This window comes from Pyrgilauda ruficollis, unplaced genomic scaffold (genome assembly GCF_017590135.1).
Source record: "Pyrgilauda ruficollis isolate IOZ18807 unplaced genomic scaffold, ASM1759013v1 scaffold2, whole genome shotgun sequence".
NCBI lineage: Eukaryota > Metazoa > Chordata > Aves > Passeriformes > Passeridae > Pyrgilauda > Pyrgilauda ruficollis.
In genome coordinates, this window is record NW_024519206.1 from 324746 (window position 1) to 339895 (window position 15150).

At 38.9% G+C, this 15150-nt stretch overlaps 1 protein-coding gene across 1 annotated transcript in view; it reads left to right on the plus strand.

The window, feature by feature from the left end:
* Window positions 1-15082, plus strand: part of ADAM22 (ADAM metallopeptidase domain 22) — a 128813-nt gene extending 113731 nt beyond the window's left edge. Inside the window, exons 30-31 of the mRNA XM_041466624.1 lie at window positions 9261-9384; window positions 10666-15082. Of these exons, the coding sequence (XP_041322558.1) occupies window positions 9261-9384; window positions 10666-10686 (145 nt within the window). The 3' untranslated portion in view covers window positions 10687-15082. The remainder of the gene's footprint in view (window positions 1-9260; window positions 9385-10665) is intronic.
* The last annotated feature ends 68 nt before the right edge of the window (window positions 15083-15150 follow it).

Below are 15150 nucleotides of genomic sequence, written 5' to 3' on the forward strand. Positions count from 1 at the left end.
CACCCAGACCCAGGAAACCCTGCAACATGGTTGTGCAACAATTGCATGCTTTGATAGCACCTTACACTGTTTTCTAATACAGGAAGCCGGATTGGGAGTGTTTCATGGTTACCAAAAGACCCTTTCAGATGAAAAAAACGCAAGTTTAAAGTATTGCAGCGAGTGCAAGAAAATTACAATTAAAGCTAAAGCAGAAGTTTATTAGTTCCTGGTGACGCTGGCATCAGCCTCTTGCTTCACTTGTGGTTCACCTGGTTTGCTGCGCTACTGCTTTTGGTGTTTTCTTTCTCTAAGACACCAAGCTGGAAAGCATAAAGCACTCCCAATTCCTGATAGATAAGCGAGCTGAGGAAGCTACTGAGAAGCACTTGTGGCTGAGGGCGAGTACTTTCTGAGAGCTGTGGCTGTGCTTGCGCGGGGCGGGGAGGAGACGTTCCAGAGCAAAAAAGGAGCAAAAGAAGTTGAAAAAGTGCTGCTGCTTTTGTTGTCATCGTTGTTTGAAATATGGAGGGGGTTGAATGACATGATTTGGCCCAACTTTTATTCATCTGAGCAATAACTTGCAAGGCCTGTTCCCATGTGTGAGGTCACTGGAGTCACTCCCATAAATAAGGGTGGCAAGAACTGGACCAGAAGTATCAAAAATAACTTAAAGACAAATTTTCTTTCCAATTTTCCTTGGTTAAAATTTGTTTCCTATTTCATTGTGCTAGTTTCTGTTGTATAAAGATGGTGATCACAAAGAATCATTTGATTGTTGCCATTCATATGTGACAAGAACAAACTTTAAATTGGTCCAGGCAGACTCCTGTTTTCTGCATCTCTCTTTTTTGATGACATGACAGAAAGGGAGGAATCTGCTTATCTTGTTATTGGGAAAAATTTGTTACAAAAAAGTTTTCTTCTCCCTTGGTAATTTGTTGTCAGATAATTACACATTATCTTTATTTCATAATTTTCATGTAACTAATATGAGTATACAACTCAGACTTTTCTTCCTAAAAAAATGTGGTTTTGGTTTTAATACTGCTTCTGTAAAACATGAGATAATTCTGCAGCCTACCTCCATTAAAGCCAAACTCCATTAAATGAACTTTGAAAAATCAGAGTGTTGTTTGCCTGTAAGTGTAAAAATTGTCACTATAGTGGTAAAAACCTCAAACCTTTTAAAACGATGAGGCTGAAATTCATTCCTGTAAAAAGGGTCAAGCCCAAGATTCTGTGGTCTCTTAGGCATTACCTTGCAATTTATCTAGATGGGTGCAAAAGTGTGTCTTTGGTAAGCAAATGTCATGATTGAAGCCAAAATGCCCCTTCATCCTTATTTTGAGATGATGAGGGAGTTCAGACCATGAGCTTAATGCTGGCCCTCTGCATAGGAGTGAATTTTACCCTTAATGCATTAAATGAATGATGTATCCCAAAGAGTTTCCAGATTAATCAAACATATGAGTCTTGTTGTAGGTAGATTTTCTCATGCAGTTGTACACATTGCCTAGTCCTCACCCAAATCCATACTGATTTATTTGCCATATTCACTTGCATTTTGGGGATGAAGACATCCTTGCTAAGCTTGTGCTGTGTGTTCTCAGATTTTCTATTCTTGTTCTTCTGCTTTCTCTGTTCCTTCCATTGCTTTCTGCAGGTATTTAAACCCATGGTTCAAAAGAGAATATAATGTAGCTAAGTGGGTAGAAGATGTGAATAAAAACACAGAAGGACCATACTTTAGGTATTTTGTAAATTAATTCTATAATTCTCATTTTTTAGAGCTGTTCCAGCATATACAAATATCTTGGGACTCCTACCTTGTATAAATCAATACAAGTTACTTAGGTGCAAAGGGCCCCTCTTCTTTTGCTGCATTTTGATGTCTGTTTTTGGCTTCATGTGCAATTTACAATTCTTTTTCTGAATGTTTTAATGAAGCCATTGAAAAGGGTGTTTGTAGTGCATGCGTTCCCACCATCATCTATAGCTTGTAGTAGCTTTCTCATCATTTTATGCCAAATAGTGTTTTATGGGCATGAGACATATTTATCACTAATAAAATAGTATTAACTTAAATAGAATGTTAATTTACTGAAGCAAGTGGTTTCATAACACATTGACTCTACCTACTGTCTTATATAGTGCATACTAAAATTTAAATGAAAAAGGATTAAAAAGTAGTGGCATTTTACCCTCAGCCTGCAACAAAATAATTTATATATTGTAATTGGAAAACTAAATTTATGAGAATATACTCTGTGCTCTAATTGTCAAACTGCTAATTAATCTGTTACAAGTGAGGTAGGGTTCAACCAAAAATATAAGTTGTTTTTGAAAGGGAAAAGTGTGCATTGTCTGATACATTCCAAGTTACAGAGAAAAAGCATACATGAGCCTGGGCCCCTGTTGGACATGAATCAAGAGACTGAGAATGTTGCAGTATATTCCCAAAAGACACAGTCCCACAGCTGAGCATCAGCTGAAAAAATGGCCCAGCACAGGAGAGAATGGAAGCCAATTTATGACAAATAACAAAAAGCAAGAACAAAATCCAGGAAGCTGACACATGTAAGATGACATATCAAAAATGAAGATAGTTACAGAAACACAGATCAAAAGAATAAGCAAAATCTTCAGCCAAAACAGTGAAGGATGGTAAGAACAAGTAAATAGAATCTTAATAATTTTGCCACACAAATAGACCTAATAATAGTGCAACAGGGCAGAAACATACACTAAATGTGTAGAGTGTGCATTTCAGAAAAAAAAAATGTGATGGGAGTTTTATCACAGGGTACTAATGAAATACTTTTATTCCAATAGTAACACTGGCAGACATTAAATGGCAGGGTAGGAATTTTGTCATTTTTAGAACTAAAAATGTCCTGAAGTCTTAAAACACCATAACATTGTTACTTTTAGAAAACATTTCTGTCAGTTTTCAACACCTCATAAATCACAGATGGAGTAAGCTGCAGGAAAGGTTTCCAGTGAACAAATAGGAAAAATGAGTCAACTTTGGCTTGTCAGCCCTGATCTCAGTCCTGCAAAGGGATAAGAGATCCCCAGTGCAAGAATGCAGGGCTTACAGGAGGTTGTTTGGATTGTGCCAGTCGGTATCAGACAAGTCTCTTGGTACCTGGACATTCCGGCAGGGAGTATTGTGAGTCTGGTTATTTCAGCACTGGGATACAGGGTCCAGGTCTGGTGTTTGCAGTTCAGCAAGCGTGTTCTAGGACTGGGGAGATCTAAGCCCCGAAAAAAAAACATAGAAAGGGCTGGAGAGCCTCAGGCTGTTCAGTTTAAGGGAGCAGCTGAACACTTACCTGACCATGAAGTCCGCATCACTGCATATGGAGCAAAATCTCTGTGTGTGGGAGGTTCCTTTAGATTTGCAAACTAAGACTGATAATGACCAAAGGTAACTGGAAGCTGAAATTAGGCAAACTCACACAGGAGGTGAGGTGTGTTTTATTACCAAAACCTTTTCTAAAAATAGCCTCTTGACCTTTATTGTTCAGGCAAGGTCAAGAGCTGCCCACCATAACATAACCCCACAGCTGTCTTTCAGGTTTTTTGTATCAGAAGCCCTGTGGTAGCCATGAAGAAGCACATTGGTGGAATATGAAGATAGTGCTATTTTAACACCAGTTACTTTAAATGGTTTAGTTAAACAAAGTTAAAATCTGTTTGCATACTCATAATTTGATTTTCATTTTTTTAGTATCAGTATATTTTTATTTAGTAACTAGATTAAATTGATGGGAGTGTGCCCTGTCCCTGAGGGTATTCAACTGTTACACTGAATGAGTCACATTTCTAATTGTATTTGAGATAAACCAAGCATTTTTGGCATATAGATGAGAATTAAGCTGACCCATGTGAGTTTTAAAGGCTATGTATCAGCAGAGATGAAACATAAATCAAATTTTTTGCACCACAGAAGCTTACTAATCACTGCCTACAGCAGTTACCCTTAGAAATCAGAGAGCAACTAGAATAAATTTAGAAATCTGTATTGTCCTAATTAAATGAGATAATAATGGGGAAGTATTCTGCAGATACATTATGGAAGGCAAAAGATCAGATCTCCTGAGATGAGTTGCCATGGGTTTACAAGAGGTTGAACTACTAGTTTCTCCACAAAAATCAGGTGAAATTTTGCTTAATGTTAGCATGGACAGGAAAAGACTGTTAAGAATGGTGTGTCAGAACATCTTGTGGCTGGGTTGTGAGCCTGGGCCTGTGAATTGATTCACAAACAGAGTGAAACAGATGTTAGTTGATAAACTAGAACATCAGGCTGAATTCAGACTGTCCTGCTGGTATTATATTTTATGAGTCAGAGTCCCAGAATAAGATGTTTACACCAGATATTTAGCTGAGTAGTATTCATGTCGCTAATCATCTTTGCCTTCTCTGTTCTTTTAAATGTGTACTGCTGTTTTGCTTGTTTCCCTGTAGTTTTAGGAATAAAATCCTGATGACTGGTGGTGTTGTAGGAAAAGTTGAAATAGAATAAGGAAAAATGACAAAACACTTTCTAGGAAAATTGCAGATTTTCAGAAAATAGGGATATTAGTCATCACCAAGATTTTCTCCATCTACTTAAAATACCCTGTGCAAATCATAATTTGTCTCTCTAACACCTGATTTCCTAGTAATTTTTTTTTCTAGTCTACAAGTCTGATGGGTATTTCTATATAATTACTTTTTATAATGATAGTAATAATAGTAGATGGTGTCTCTGGCACCAGAAACTCCCTAGTGTGGGATTCCCATCTGCAAGAAAATAAGATCTGTGAAGAAAACTCTCATTTTCCTGCTTAAAGTCTAGTCTTGATTTTAATTTTTTGTGTCAGGCTACAACCACATAACCTCAGCAATAAAATCAGGCAGTAAGCCTTACCCTGATTTTAGCTTTGCTGTAAGGGACATTATTTTATGAATGTACTAGTACTGCTTATTATTGTTACTGCCTATTACAATATCCACTACACAGGCTGACCTTCTGGAATATAGTTAAGGATTACTCAGAATTCTCATTGAATCTAAAAGACTTGATGGAGCCATGACTGAATCAGAAAACAAAATGCCAGAAACCCCAAACATGGCATGTCTGTTGATAATTATAAATAAAAAGACTAGAAGGCACCTTCTAAAGCGTTGAGCCACCTACATTTGATTTAATGCAAGTGTTTACAATAAGTCATATTTTATGAGTTGTTTAAACACAAAAGTGGTTTGCAAACAAAGGGTTTTTTTAGATGGAGACCCAGAGCACATAACCAGAAGGAAAATGGCTGTCCCATATCAAAAGGGCATCGAGAAGGGGCATGGAAGGAGGAGACAGCAGGCTGTCATTTCCCTCCTATTTCCAGCAGAGCACATAACCAGAAGGAAAATGGCTGTCCCATATCAAAAGGGCATCGAAGGAGGAGACAGTAGGCTGTCATTTCCCTCCTATTTCCAATGTGCTTTTGTGGCCTTGATTTTTTTCTCAGTTTGTCTTCAGCTGACCATCTCCATAAGCTTCTTTTGTGAGCATCCAGCTGAGGCCAGAGCCATAACCAGCCCTTGGCAAGCTGCTCTTGTTGAGGCAGCTCTAGACTGTGCTTAAAGTAAAAAACAAACAAGACTTTTCCCTATTACAAAATACTGCTATTGTTGGCAGGAAATGAAAAAAAAATGCCTACTGATGTCAGTAGGATCAGGATTTTGTTTCAAGAGTTAGGGAGAAGAGTTCATTGAAGCATGTGAGTGCCTGATTCTGAGGCATAGTTCACTTCTCCAAGTGACAGCTCAAACCATAAGCATTGTCTCTTCTGCAGCCCCTCCATGAGCCTCCTCTCCCCTCTGCTGCTGCTCTTTCTGAGGACATGCGTGCACATCTGCAGCTTTAAAAAGGAACTTACCTTAAGATGTTTAGCCACACCAGTGTTTTTAGAAGATCCTAACTTCCTTTTGTAGGATCTAGTCTGATGATGTCATACAAAGAGCTGAATCCACAGCAGCAAAGGTCAGATTAGGCTGATAGAGTCTATATTTGGGCTTGCAATGTTTTCACCAGGTTGAATGTTAATTGAATTTCATTACATTATTTCAGTCTGCAAAAGAGAATCACTCACAGTTCATGAACAGCTCAGATCTGTCAGGACCACCTGCGTTGAGTTCAGCTAAAATGACACTCAAAATTGCAAGATGTTTAGTTGTGTGATCAGGTGACACATTTTACACTGTTTCAACATTTGCTGTTTAGGGACAAGAGGCCGCTGCAGGGACTGCTTCCAGATGTCTTCTTGCTGCCACAGTGTTTGTTGTGAATCACAGAATGGTCTCCACACACTCTTAGTTTCAGCTTTCAGGACAGAAAGACACAAAATGGCCACTCTATCTTGCTTTCTGGTCAAAAATTAGAATTTTTGCAGTGAGGTGCATGGCTTCATTTAGGGTTGGCAGTAAAACCTCTGAATCTCTGTTGTGGTGTGTACTGGTTTCTTGTGTAAGTTTCAGCTGGAAGCAACATTTGGCATGAAAGCTAATGGATTTGATTGCAGGAGAACCGAAACCCCAGTGAAAGCTAAGTGGATCCCACCCTTGACCAAAACTGCCAAGTTTTCCTACCTTTAACCCCAGCATTACCTGCAAGTGTCCCTGAATGCTGTCTCTCCATCCTGTAAATGAGAAAGAGCCAGACATGACCTTTCTCATTTAAAGTATACGTAAATCTGGGATACACAGCACATACACAATTGCAGGGCACAACCTGAAAGGTCATCAAAACCACCTCAAACAATGTTGTTTATCACAGAAGATGCACTGTAAGATCTGTGAGCATATGCTGAGTCGTGTGTGCTCACAGTCTCAGTAGCTGGCACTAAAGATGACAAAAATCAGCACATAACTCTATAACAAAAATAAGTGGTGAGGCCCTGTGAGGGGAGGGCAAGGTCGTTTCTGTAAGTGTGCAACTGCATTCTTGATGTGTTGGCTGTAGTGTTGCAGCTGGGCAGCAAAGCTCACATCAGTTAGATGTGCAAACTGCAGGTGAGCGAAGGGGGGTGGAGAAGAAGAATATGTAGGCAGCTACACTGGAGGCTTGGCAGCATTGTGTTTGAGTTATGGTGCAAAGCTTCCTGGCTGAAAGGCTCAGCTGGGGATCCTGGTCAGAGGACCTGCTTGTGCAGGGAAAATATACGAGATGCCCTATCCTTTGGGGGATTATTACTCCTTCCAGGATCCCCTGCTCAGATGGATGGACAGGAAGATTGACTGTGGCTTTTCCTCTCACTGTGGCCTTCTCTTAGAATATCTAAAATGTGAAGAGCCTGTGGTGTGTTGGAATTGTTGCGCCTGGTGCGGTGAAAGAGATGGGAGATGCCTTCATTCTGTGCCACCCCCCTGGCTGTGCTACATTTTAAATTACTTTCTGATAGGGCTTGCCAAGTCAGATTCCACTAGCCCAGCTCCTTGTTTCTAATCTCCAAGTGCACTGTTGCAAATTTTAAAATGAAAATTTAAAATTCTACTGCAGCAATGGGGTAAAATTTGTAAATAATTGGATTACTAATAATATGTAAAATCTGCTCTCCTTATTTTTCCCCCCTCCCTCTTTTCCTTATATTCTTCATTCTAGATCCACAAATAGTTTATTAGTGATAGTCTAAGTGGGGGTAGAGATGAGAGGACTTGTATGGATAGCGAACAGCAGGGCACTGTTGACAACCTTTCCCTAGAATTTTTTTTTAAATGATCCTGTTTTCTTGCATGCACAGTTTGGTGCCCAGGTCCATGATGTCGGACATACAGAAACCTTGTTTTATACTGCAGTAACTGTTTCAGGATTTTTCTTCCTGAAAACATTGGTGTATGTCCAGTTCATCTTAATGGGTGATCAATGTGCAGGTACTGAAGATGTATGGTTCCATGTTTGGATAATTGTACCAATGCAAATCTCTTAAGTGCTGTTGAACTTAGAGGCTACCACATGAGGCATTAGAGGATCATGAGCCAGAGTGGAGAGCTCTCATCATATAATTTCCATTGACACTTTGTTGCTTGTGGCTACCATCAGTCATTGTTTGTATGGGAGGCAAGAGAATCTTCTATTGTAGGGAGCTACAGACACAACAAAATGATACAATAGTCCAAAATAAGAGGACAATTATTTAAAGGTAAATAAATTTCACTTATTATTATGGAAACTTTCCATCCTCAGGGACACATTAACTCAGAAGATACTAGATAGCAGTGCTCAGGGAGGGCTGAGTGATGTGCCTACAGTATTAAGAGGCCTCCTGTGTGAATGTCCTTGGTGTACACAAGAGAACAAGGGGGCCAGGATAGCTCAATTTTTCTACTTTGAGGCCTTTTTTCATTTTACTCTGCCCAGATTTAGAGCCTAATAGGAACCTCTCAAGTGGGAAAAGTGCAGAATCTCAAAACAGAAGCATAAGAGTTTTTCTTGGGTATAAAATTTCAGTCAATAATGTGCTGTTGCCTTATTGACATGAAAAGAATGCCTTTCATGTGATACAAACATTTACTTGCTCCTGCTTACTCTACTCACCTTGTACAGAAATGCTGATTGCCATTGACTAATCAGTCCATTTTTGTATATTCTCATCAGACTCTTTCTTTGGCTGGAACAATATGCACTGTATGATGCTTGCATGTATAACAATTTGTTATTAGCACTTTGTATATGCCTTTGTTACTTCACAACTAACAGTTTGGCCTCCAAATGCATGCATTTGTGTAAATTAATGTTACAAAAATAATAGATTTATTTGTTATGTTTGTATCAATTTAGGAGATGTGTAAGAGATGCATAAAGACACATAATTGCCATTTATTCACTGGGAGAAGACATTTGTTCAGCTTGTATTTATACAATTACTGTTTCTATTTAGGCTTTATAGTGCCATGTTTATCTTTTAGTTCTGTATTTATTAAATTGCAGATTTGGTTTTTAATAATTTTATAATGATTACAGTACCATATAAAACAGTTTAAGCAATATTTTTTGTTATACAATTCTAATAAGAAGTAGCAAATTTTTTTCTTCCAGTGTTCCTGAAATCTCTAAATACCTTTATTCATATAATGAAATTATAAGACTATTGATCAAGCAATTTTATCCCCCTGATATTGAGCTAATAATAAGCTATATTCTTGGCTCTGAACCAAGCTTCAGAGTAATGGCAGTTGCTGTTGCAGTGCTAGAATGTAAAGACGTCACATTTATTTTATGTGTTTCAACATCTCAGGACACTGTCTCCTGCAAAGTCTCCATCTTCATCCACTGGATCTATTGCTTCCAGCAGAAAATACCCTTACCCGATGCCACCACTTCCGGATGAAGAGAAAAAAGTCAACAGGCAAAGTGCCAGGGTATGTGTCCCTCTCCTCTCTGCATTTCACCAGTAACTTGATTTACTGATAGTTTTTCAAAAGGAAACTGTGGCAGATTAACACCTCTGACCAACAAGGAGAGCTGGAGTGGCATTTCCTTTGCACCCTGAGGTTCTGAAGCTGCTGAGCCTCTGGCAGCGATGAAGGCCTTGACAGCTGTGTTTACAGGCAGCTTTTCAGGTTGCTCTTAAAGCTGCCCTGAAGCCCAGATTTCACTACTTTTCTTATTTCAAGCTGAAAATATGCCCTGGACAGGCGCCTTTGGGCTGCAGAGTACAGGCAGCCCTGGAGCAAGCGGTGTGTTTGGCTCTCCTTTCTTACCCCTTCTCCCAGAAGCTCTCATTCAGGCTATGGGGATAGTTGCTTTCCAGCTTTATGGAAATGTAAAAATTTCCAATGATGGAGCATGTGGAGCAGTTGCAGGCCTGGAGGGACTTCACTGCTGTGTGACCTGAGCCCACCCTGGTCCCCCTAGAATGACCAGGAGCTGCTGGAATGCGTGGTGGATAGTAACACCTCATAAGGAGAGATTTCCAGTTGCTCCAAAAGGCTTTTATTTCCTTTGTGTCAATTCAGACATAGCAGATATTTGAATAAGCAAAAAAGTCCTGAAACTTGCTTTAGGAGCTTTACTTGCAATACCCTTGGTTCACGTTGCTGATGTTGATGAGATTCTCATCGCTGTTCTCTGTCCTTTTTTTTGAAGAAAAAAGGAATGGAGTGCTGCTGAGGGAACCTGCAAGCTGCTCCTCCAGTGCTGCTTGGGGCAGAAGATTGTGTGAGGTGCAGCACAGGGTCTCCCAAGGCAGCTTGGAGCCTGGGCTGTACTGATGTGTCTCAGCCCTGGAGCTGCTTTGGCAGCAGCTCAAACCCACAGCAGGAAGTCATGTTGCTCTGAGCAGAGTTAGGCAGATGAAAATGGGAAGTTATCTCTCCAGTAATATTAGCGTAACTCTGAGGTAAAAGCTGTCTAGTACGAGTTTGATGCTACACTGACATTTCTCTTTCAAAAAAGAAAACTGAAGTCCCAGCCATGGGCATTTACTATGCTGACTGCAAGTCATGCTGAAATGCTCAAGACTGTCTGCTCACTTGGTGAACACATACCCACCAGAGGCTGGGAGGAGATTGGTGACCCAAGTGATGTAGATGCAGTTCCCCAAACAAGCTCCTTGCACTGTTTGGGTCACAGCCTGTTTTATCTGTCTTTATCCTGTTTTATCTTCAATGTGTGTTTGTGTTTATTTTTCCCCTCTCCAGCTATGGGAGACATCCATCTAGCTGCAGTGTTTTCCTGGGGTCACATCAGAACTGTTTACTTTGGATTTTATAGAAACTCAGCATCACTGAGTTACTGCACATTCATCTGCTCTTCAGACAATTCGAAAGATCAACAGAGATGCCTGTGATATCACAGTGATAACCTCCTGTCATGTGGAAAGGAAAAAAACATTCTTTTCTTTCTTTCTTTCTTTCTTTCTTTCTTTCTTTCTTTCTTTCTTTCTTTCTTTCTTTCTTTCTTTTTTGTTGACTTGTATTTTATGGATTTGATGAACAAACAAAATAATAGAATTTGACAGAGAATAATTAGCTCAGATGTGACAAGGCTGTTCTGAATGGTGACCTAGAATCCCAACTGCAGTCCATTTGCCAGTCCTGTGTAAGAGAAGTTTTTCTCTGGTTTACTGCAGTCCTGAGTCAGACCAGAGTGGAACTGGGAATGTGCCTCACGGAGAGCCCAGCTGATGTAAACTTGTACGCTGTATGCATGAACCTTGTGTTCTTTACTTTCCACATGTACGGGAAAAACAACATACTCTATAGAGACTAGCATGCAGGAGTAAGAAATATAGAATTTTTTTTTTGTGACAGGATTTCAAGCTTTGAAAGGCAACTATTTGACACAAACCGCAAACAAAGATTATATCTCTTTTTTTTTTTTACCTTACATGTTTATAATCTCAGTATACAGATTGTATATATGTAAACATTCAATAATGTCAAAAATAGCTGTTATACGTCTGTGTATTTTGCCAAATGCCTAAAGAAACAGTCATGACTAACATCATCACACTTCAGATTTTCTAATATTATGAGCAGGCATCCTCGGAAATACAGAAAGTACAGTACTGTAAAACTGTGTCTCTCAGAAACTGGTGTTTGACCAAAATCTATACAACTTTTTCAGCATCTTATACTGTCTTGACAATCTCAATTGTACAGCAGACTGCAGAAACCAGTACAGCAGCACTTTGTCTTAAATCATCATAAAAGGAACCAGCCAAAATCCCTTGTTTAGTAAGATAACCGCTGTATCCTCTCACAGGTGTAATCAAGAATGATTCAGCAGACAACAGTCTTTAAGTCATGTACAACCCAAACTTACTGGACATTTGGGAATACTTCTAAGCAGTCAGTTCAGGATGCGGTGATGTGAAGTCTGTGAGAGTTGCTGTGTATTTTTGATAGAGCATTTCAGACACTGTTTTAGATGGCAAGGCATAGGCTTATGAGAAGCATAACAATTTCACTGCACTAGATAAATAACAGTGCTGGGCAAGTGGCCAGTTTCATTGCTGTCTTTCAATTCTTATTTGTTCCTGGAATCGCATTTCCCATGTGCTTGAATGCTATGCTTGCTGCCCCTGAAGCCCCCTTGACAATTTTTTGGGGCATTAAACTGAGCACAAGTGAATTTAGCTTAAAAAGAATGGGGTGAGGGGGAACAACTCTTTACCATGTTAATCTTGTCTGTAACTTAATGGTTGTATTTCTAACACCTGAGACTTCTAAAGATCATTGTAAAGCAGATGCCTTCTGGTTGGGAACTTTCAGTTAGTAAGAAACTGGACCATATTAAATCAGTTTATAGTTCTCTGGTTTTCCAAAATGACTACTTAGCTTCAGGTAGTACTATTGCAGAATAAAACACCCAACTCTGTGGTGCAGTTGAATACCCTACCCAACAGCTGTATGATTAATTAGATTTTATTGTAATGGGAACATCTATGGTGTTTCTGAATCGTCTACCTCTTTCATGTATTTCCTTTAGTAAGTGAACCCAACACTTGCAGCCTTTTAATGTATTTTTTTAACTTTTACGTCTCTCAATAAAGTCAGATATATGTAAGATTAAATTAAGAAATGTTTAAACATGTCGTCAGCTGTAAAATATGTGAGATTTTTAGAAGCACTATATTTTATGATTAGGCTGTATGTTGGATTATGACAAAATATTGGCCTTGGCATTCAAATGGTTTTCTCACAGTCAACAGGTTCTGGTAAGTATTTGGAAAAAGACAAATGTAAGAGAGCACAAATGGGTGCAGACTGACCATCTGGAAAGAGACAGTCACTTGTAACTGCTTTAGGGAAAGATTCTGCATTTTTGTGAAAAGTAAATATACCAATCAGCACAGAAGAATATTTTTTGCAAAGATTTACTTTGAGTGTAGCTATCTGGATTAAAGATATTTGACAGCATGTTGCTTATGAAATCAGGGTCTGAGCCATAACTTGAAATCAATATGTCTTTTGTTGATTTCACTAGACTTTGAGCAGGACCCTCAAGAGGTTCACCCACATTAGGACATTATGATAACCTGATCATCACTGTATTACTCTGTCGCCTGGAAGCTGATTTTCCCTCCCATATTCATATATTGTCTTTAGTAAGTGGACTGTTCATCGTGGGCCTTTTATGGTATTTTTTGGATACAAACTGGCATGTAGTTTTGAAGGATCCCATTAGATTTCCGTGCATATCTTATGTTTACCACTGTTTACTCTTCCCTTTCCATTTTGCCTTACCAAGAAGCAGCAAGATTTGGCAGACAGAACTGGAGATAACATGCAGGGTCTTTCTGCTATGTTCATAGCTTCTTGTTTTGCAAACAAATGGCCCTCCTGACTGTATTTTCAATGTCGTATGTACTTCCAGCTTCTTTTGTTTTGGCATAATTCATTTGTAGCATATGATGATACACTTATGTGTGTAGTGTACCTTTAACAGTCACCCTCACATCTGGAGATATGTAGTGACTGGAAGTCTAGTTCTGAGCACTAAATTTAAGTTAAATAAATGTTGACTTTCACTTTGGTGGTCTAGTGTGAGAATATCACAGGACTTGTGTTCTTGCAAAATTCTTCTGCAGAGAACTTTGCATCAGGTTGGTAACTTGGGAAACCTGAACTGGCAGAGCTGTGTGAGCCTCCCAAGCCAGTGGAGGTTGGACAGAGAAGTTACAAAGCTGTCATTTCCTACTTTTAAAATGTAGTATGTTGGAAAGCTGCCAGATTAATGACCTTGAAGATGGCAAATATTTTTATCCACTGTAGTTAGTCACACTGGCAATAGCAATATAAACTGCTGCATAATACCTCATCCAGACTAAAATAGAGTACTTGTCACTAATATAGCGCAGTCATTTTGACTAATTGAGACTCATGCTTTTATTTTTGTTTTATTTTAATAAATGATCTAGTTATTGCCAACTATGCTGTAGATGCCGGTTGAAGTGAGGAAGCCATCAATTCTCAACTAGAAGTAATTGTTTCTATGAGCATAGGACTGGCAGGATGAGATATACTTAAGTTACCTTTATGTATTTCAGTGTGAGAGAACACATTGTGTAATTTATAATAAAATTAATGTGACTAACTGATGGAGACTGGAAAATTGAGATTGTATCTAAAAATAATGCTGGACAATGATGCCACATTTAACAAGTAAAGATTTACCTACTAATTCTGGATTTGTTGACTTAAGAACTTCAGTAATCTCAGGCAATATACCAGAGATAGTTGTGACTGATAATTTACATGTAATTATTATATTGTAGTTGTTATATTTAAGTAAGTAGATTCAAGGAGATTGTTAATTTTACAGAGCCTATCTTTACTTAAATTGTGACTAAAGTCACAACTTGCCAGTCACCTTAAGTGTGACTTGACTTTGAAGACGGCTTCTTCCAAATGATTTAAAGAGTTCCTGATTTATGAGATGTTGAACCTGCTGAGCTCATGTGCTCATGAAATAATTTTGATTGTGCTATTGAACAAGTGGACCTTTGAGGTATAGCCTGCATTAAAATCAGAAAGAAATTGTGTTAATAGTCAGTGTACTGAAATCCACTTACTCAGATCCCTATTGCTGGTTTGGACTGATTGGTTTTGTCAATGCTAATACTTTTTTGAAAACCAGAGGTAAGAATGGGTACATACACTATTATAGATATGCGTATACTACAAATTCTGACAAATATACTACAAATTTGCTGTAACTTTATTAATGAATTAATTAATGGATAGAATATAATGTGAAAGAAGGACGAGACTCCATAATCCTAAAGGATATACTCTTCAGTTAGCCCTTAGGACTTGCTCTGTCATTGAATCCCATAGCTAGTTGTAAGCAAAGTTATCAGACTCCAGCGTAAAACTCATGAGCTGTTCTCTTCCATCCTCTTTTCACTTCTACTGAAAAGAATTCTCATGAAACATTCATCCACTAACAGCCTCTGTGAGTTGGCTGACATCAGAAAGCTGCTAAGTTGGTCACCTTTCCACACTATGGATAGGGTCTTTCCAATGCTGTTAATAATAGTAGGTTAAATGAGGAAGAAATTCTTTACTGTGAGGGTGGTGGGACACTGGCACAGGTTGCCCAGAGAAATTGTGGATGTCCCATCCCTGGAAGTGTTCAAGGCCAGGTTGGATGTGGTTCTGAACAACCTGGTCTAGTGA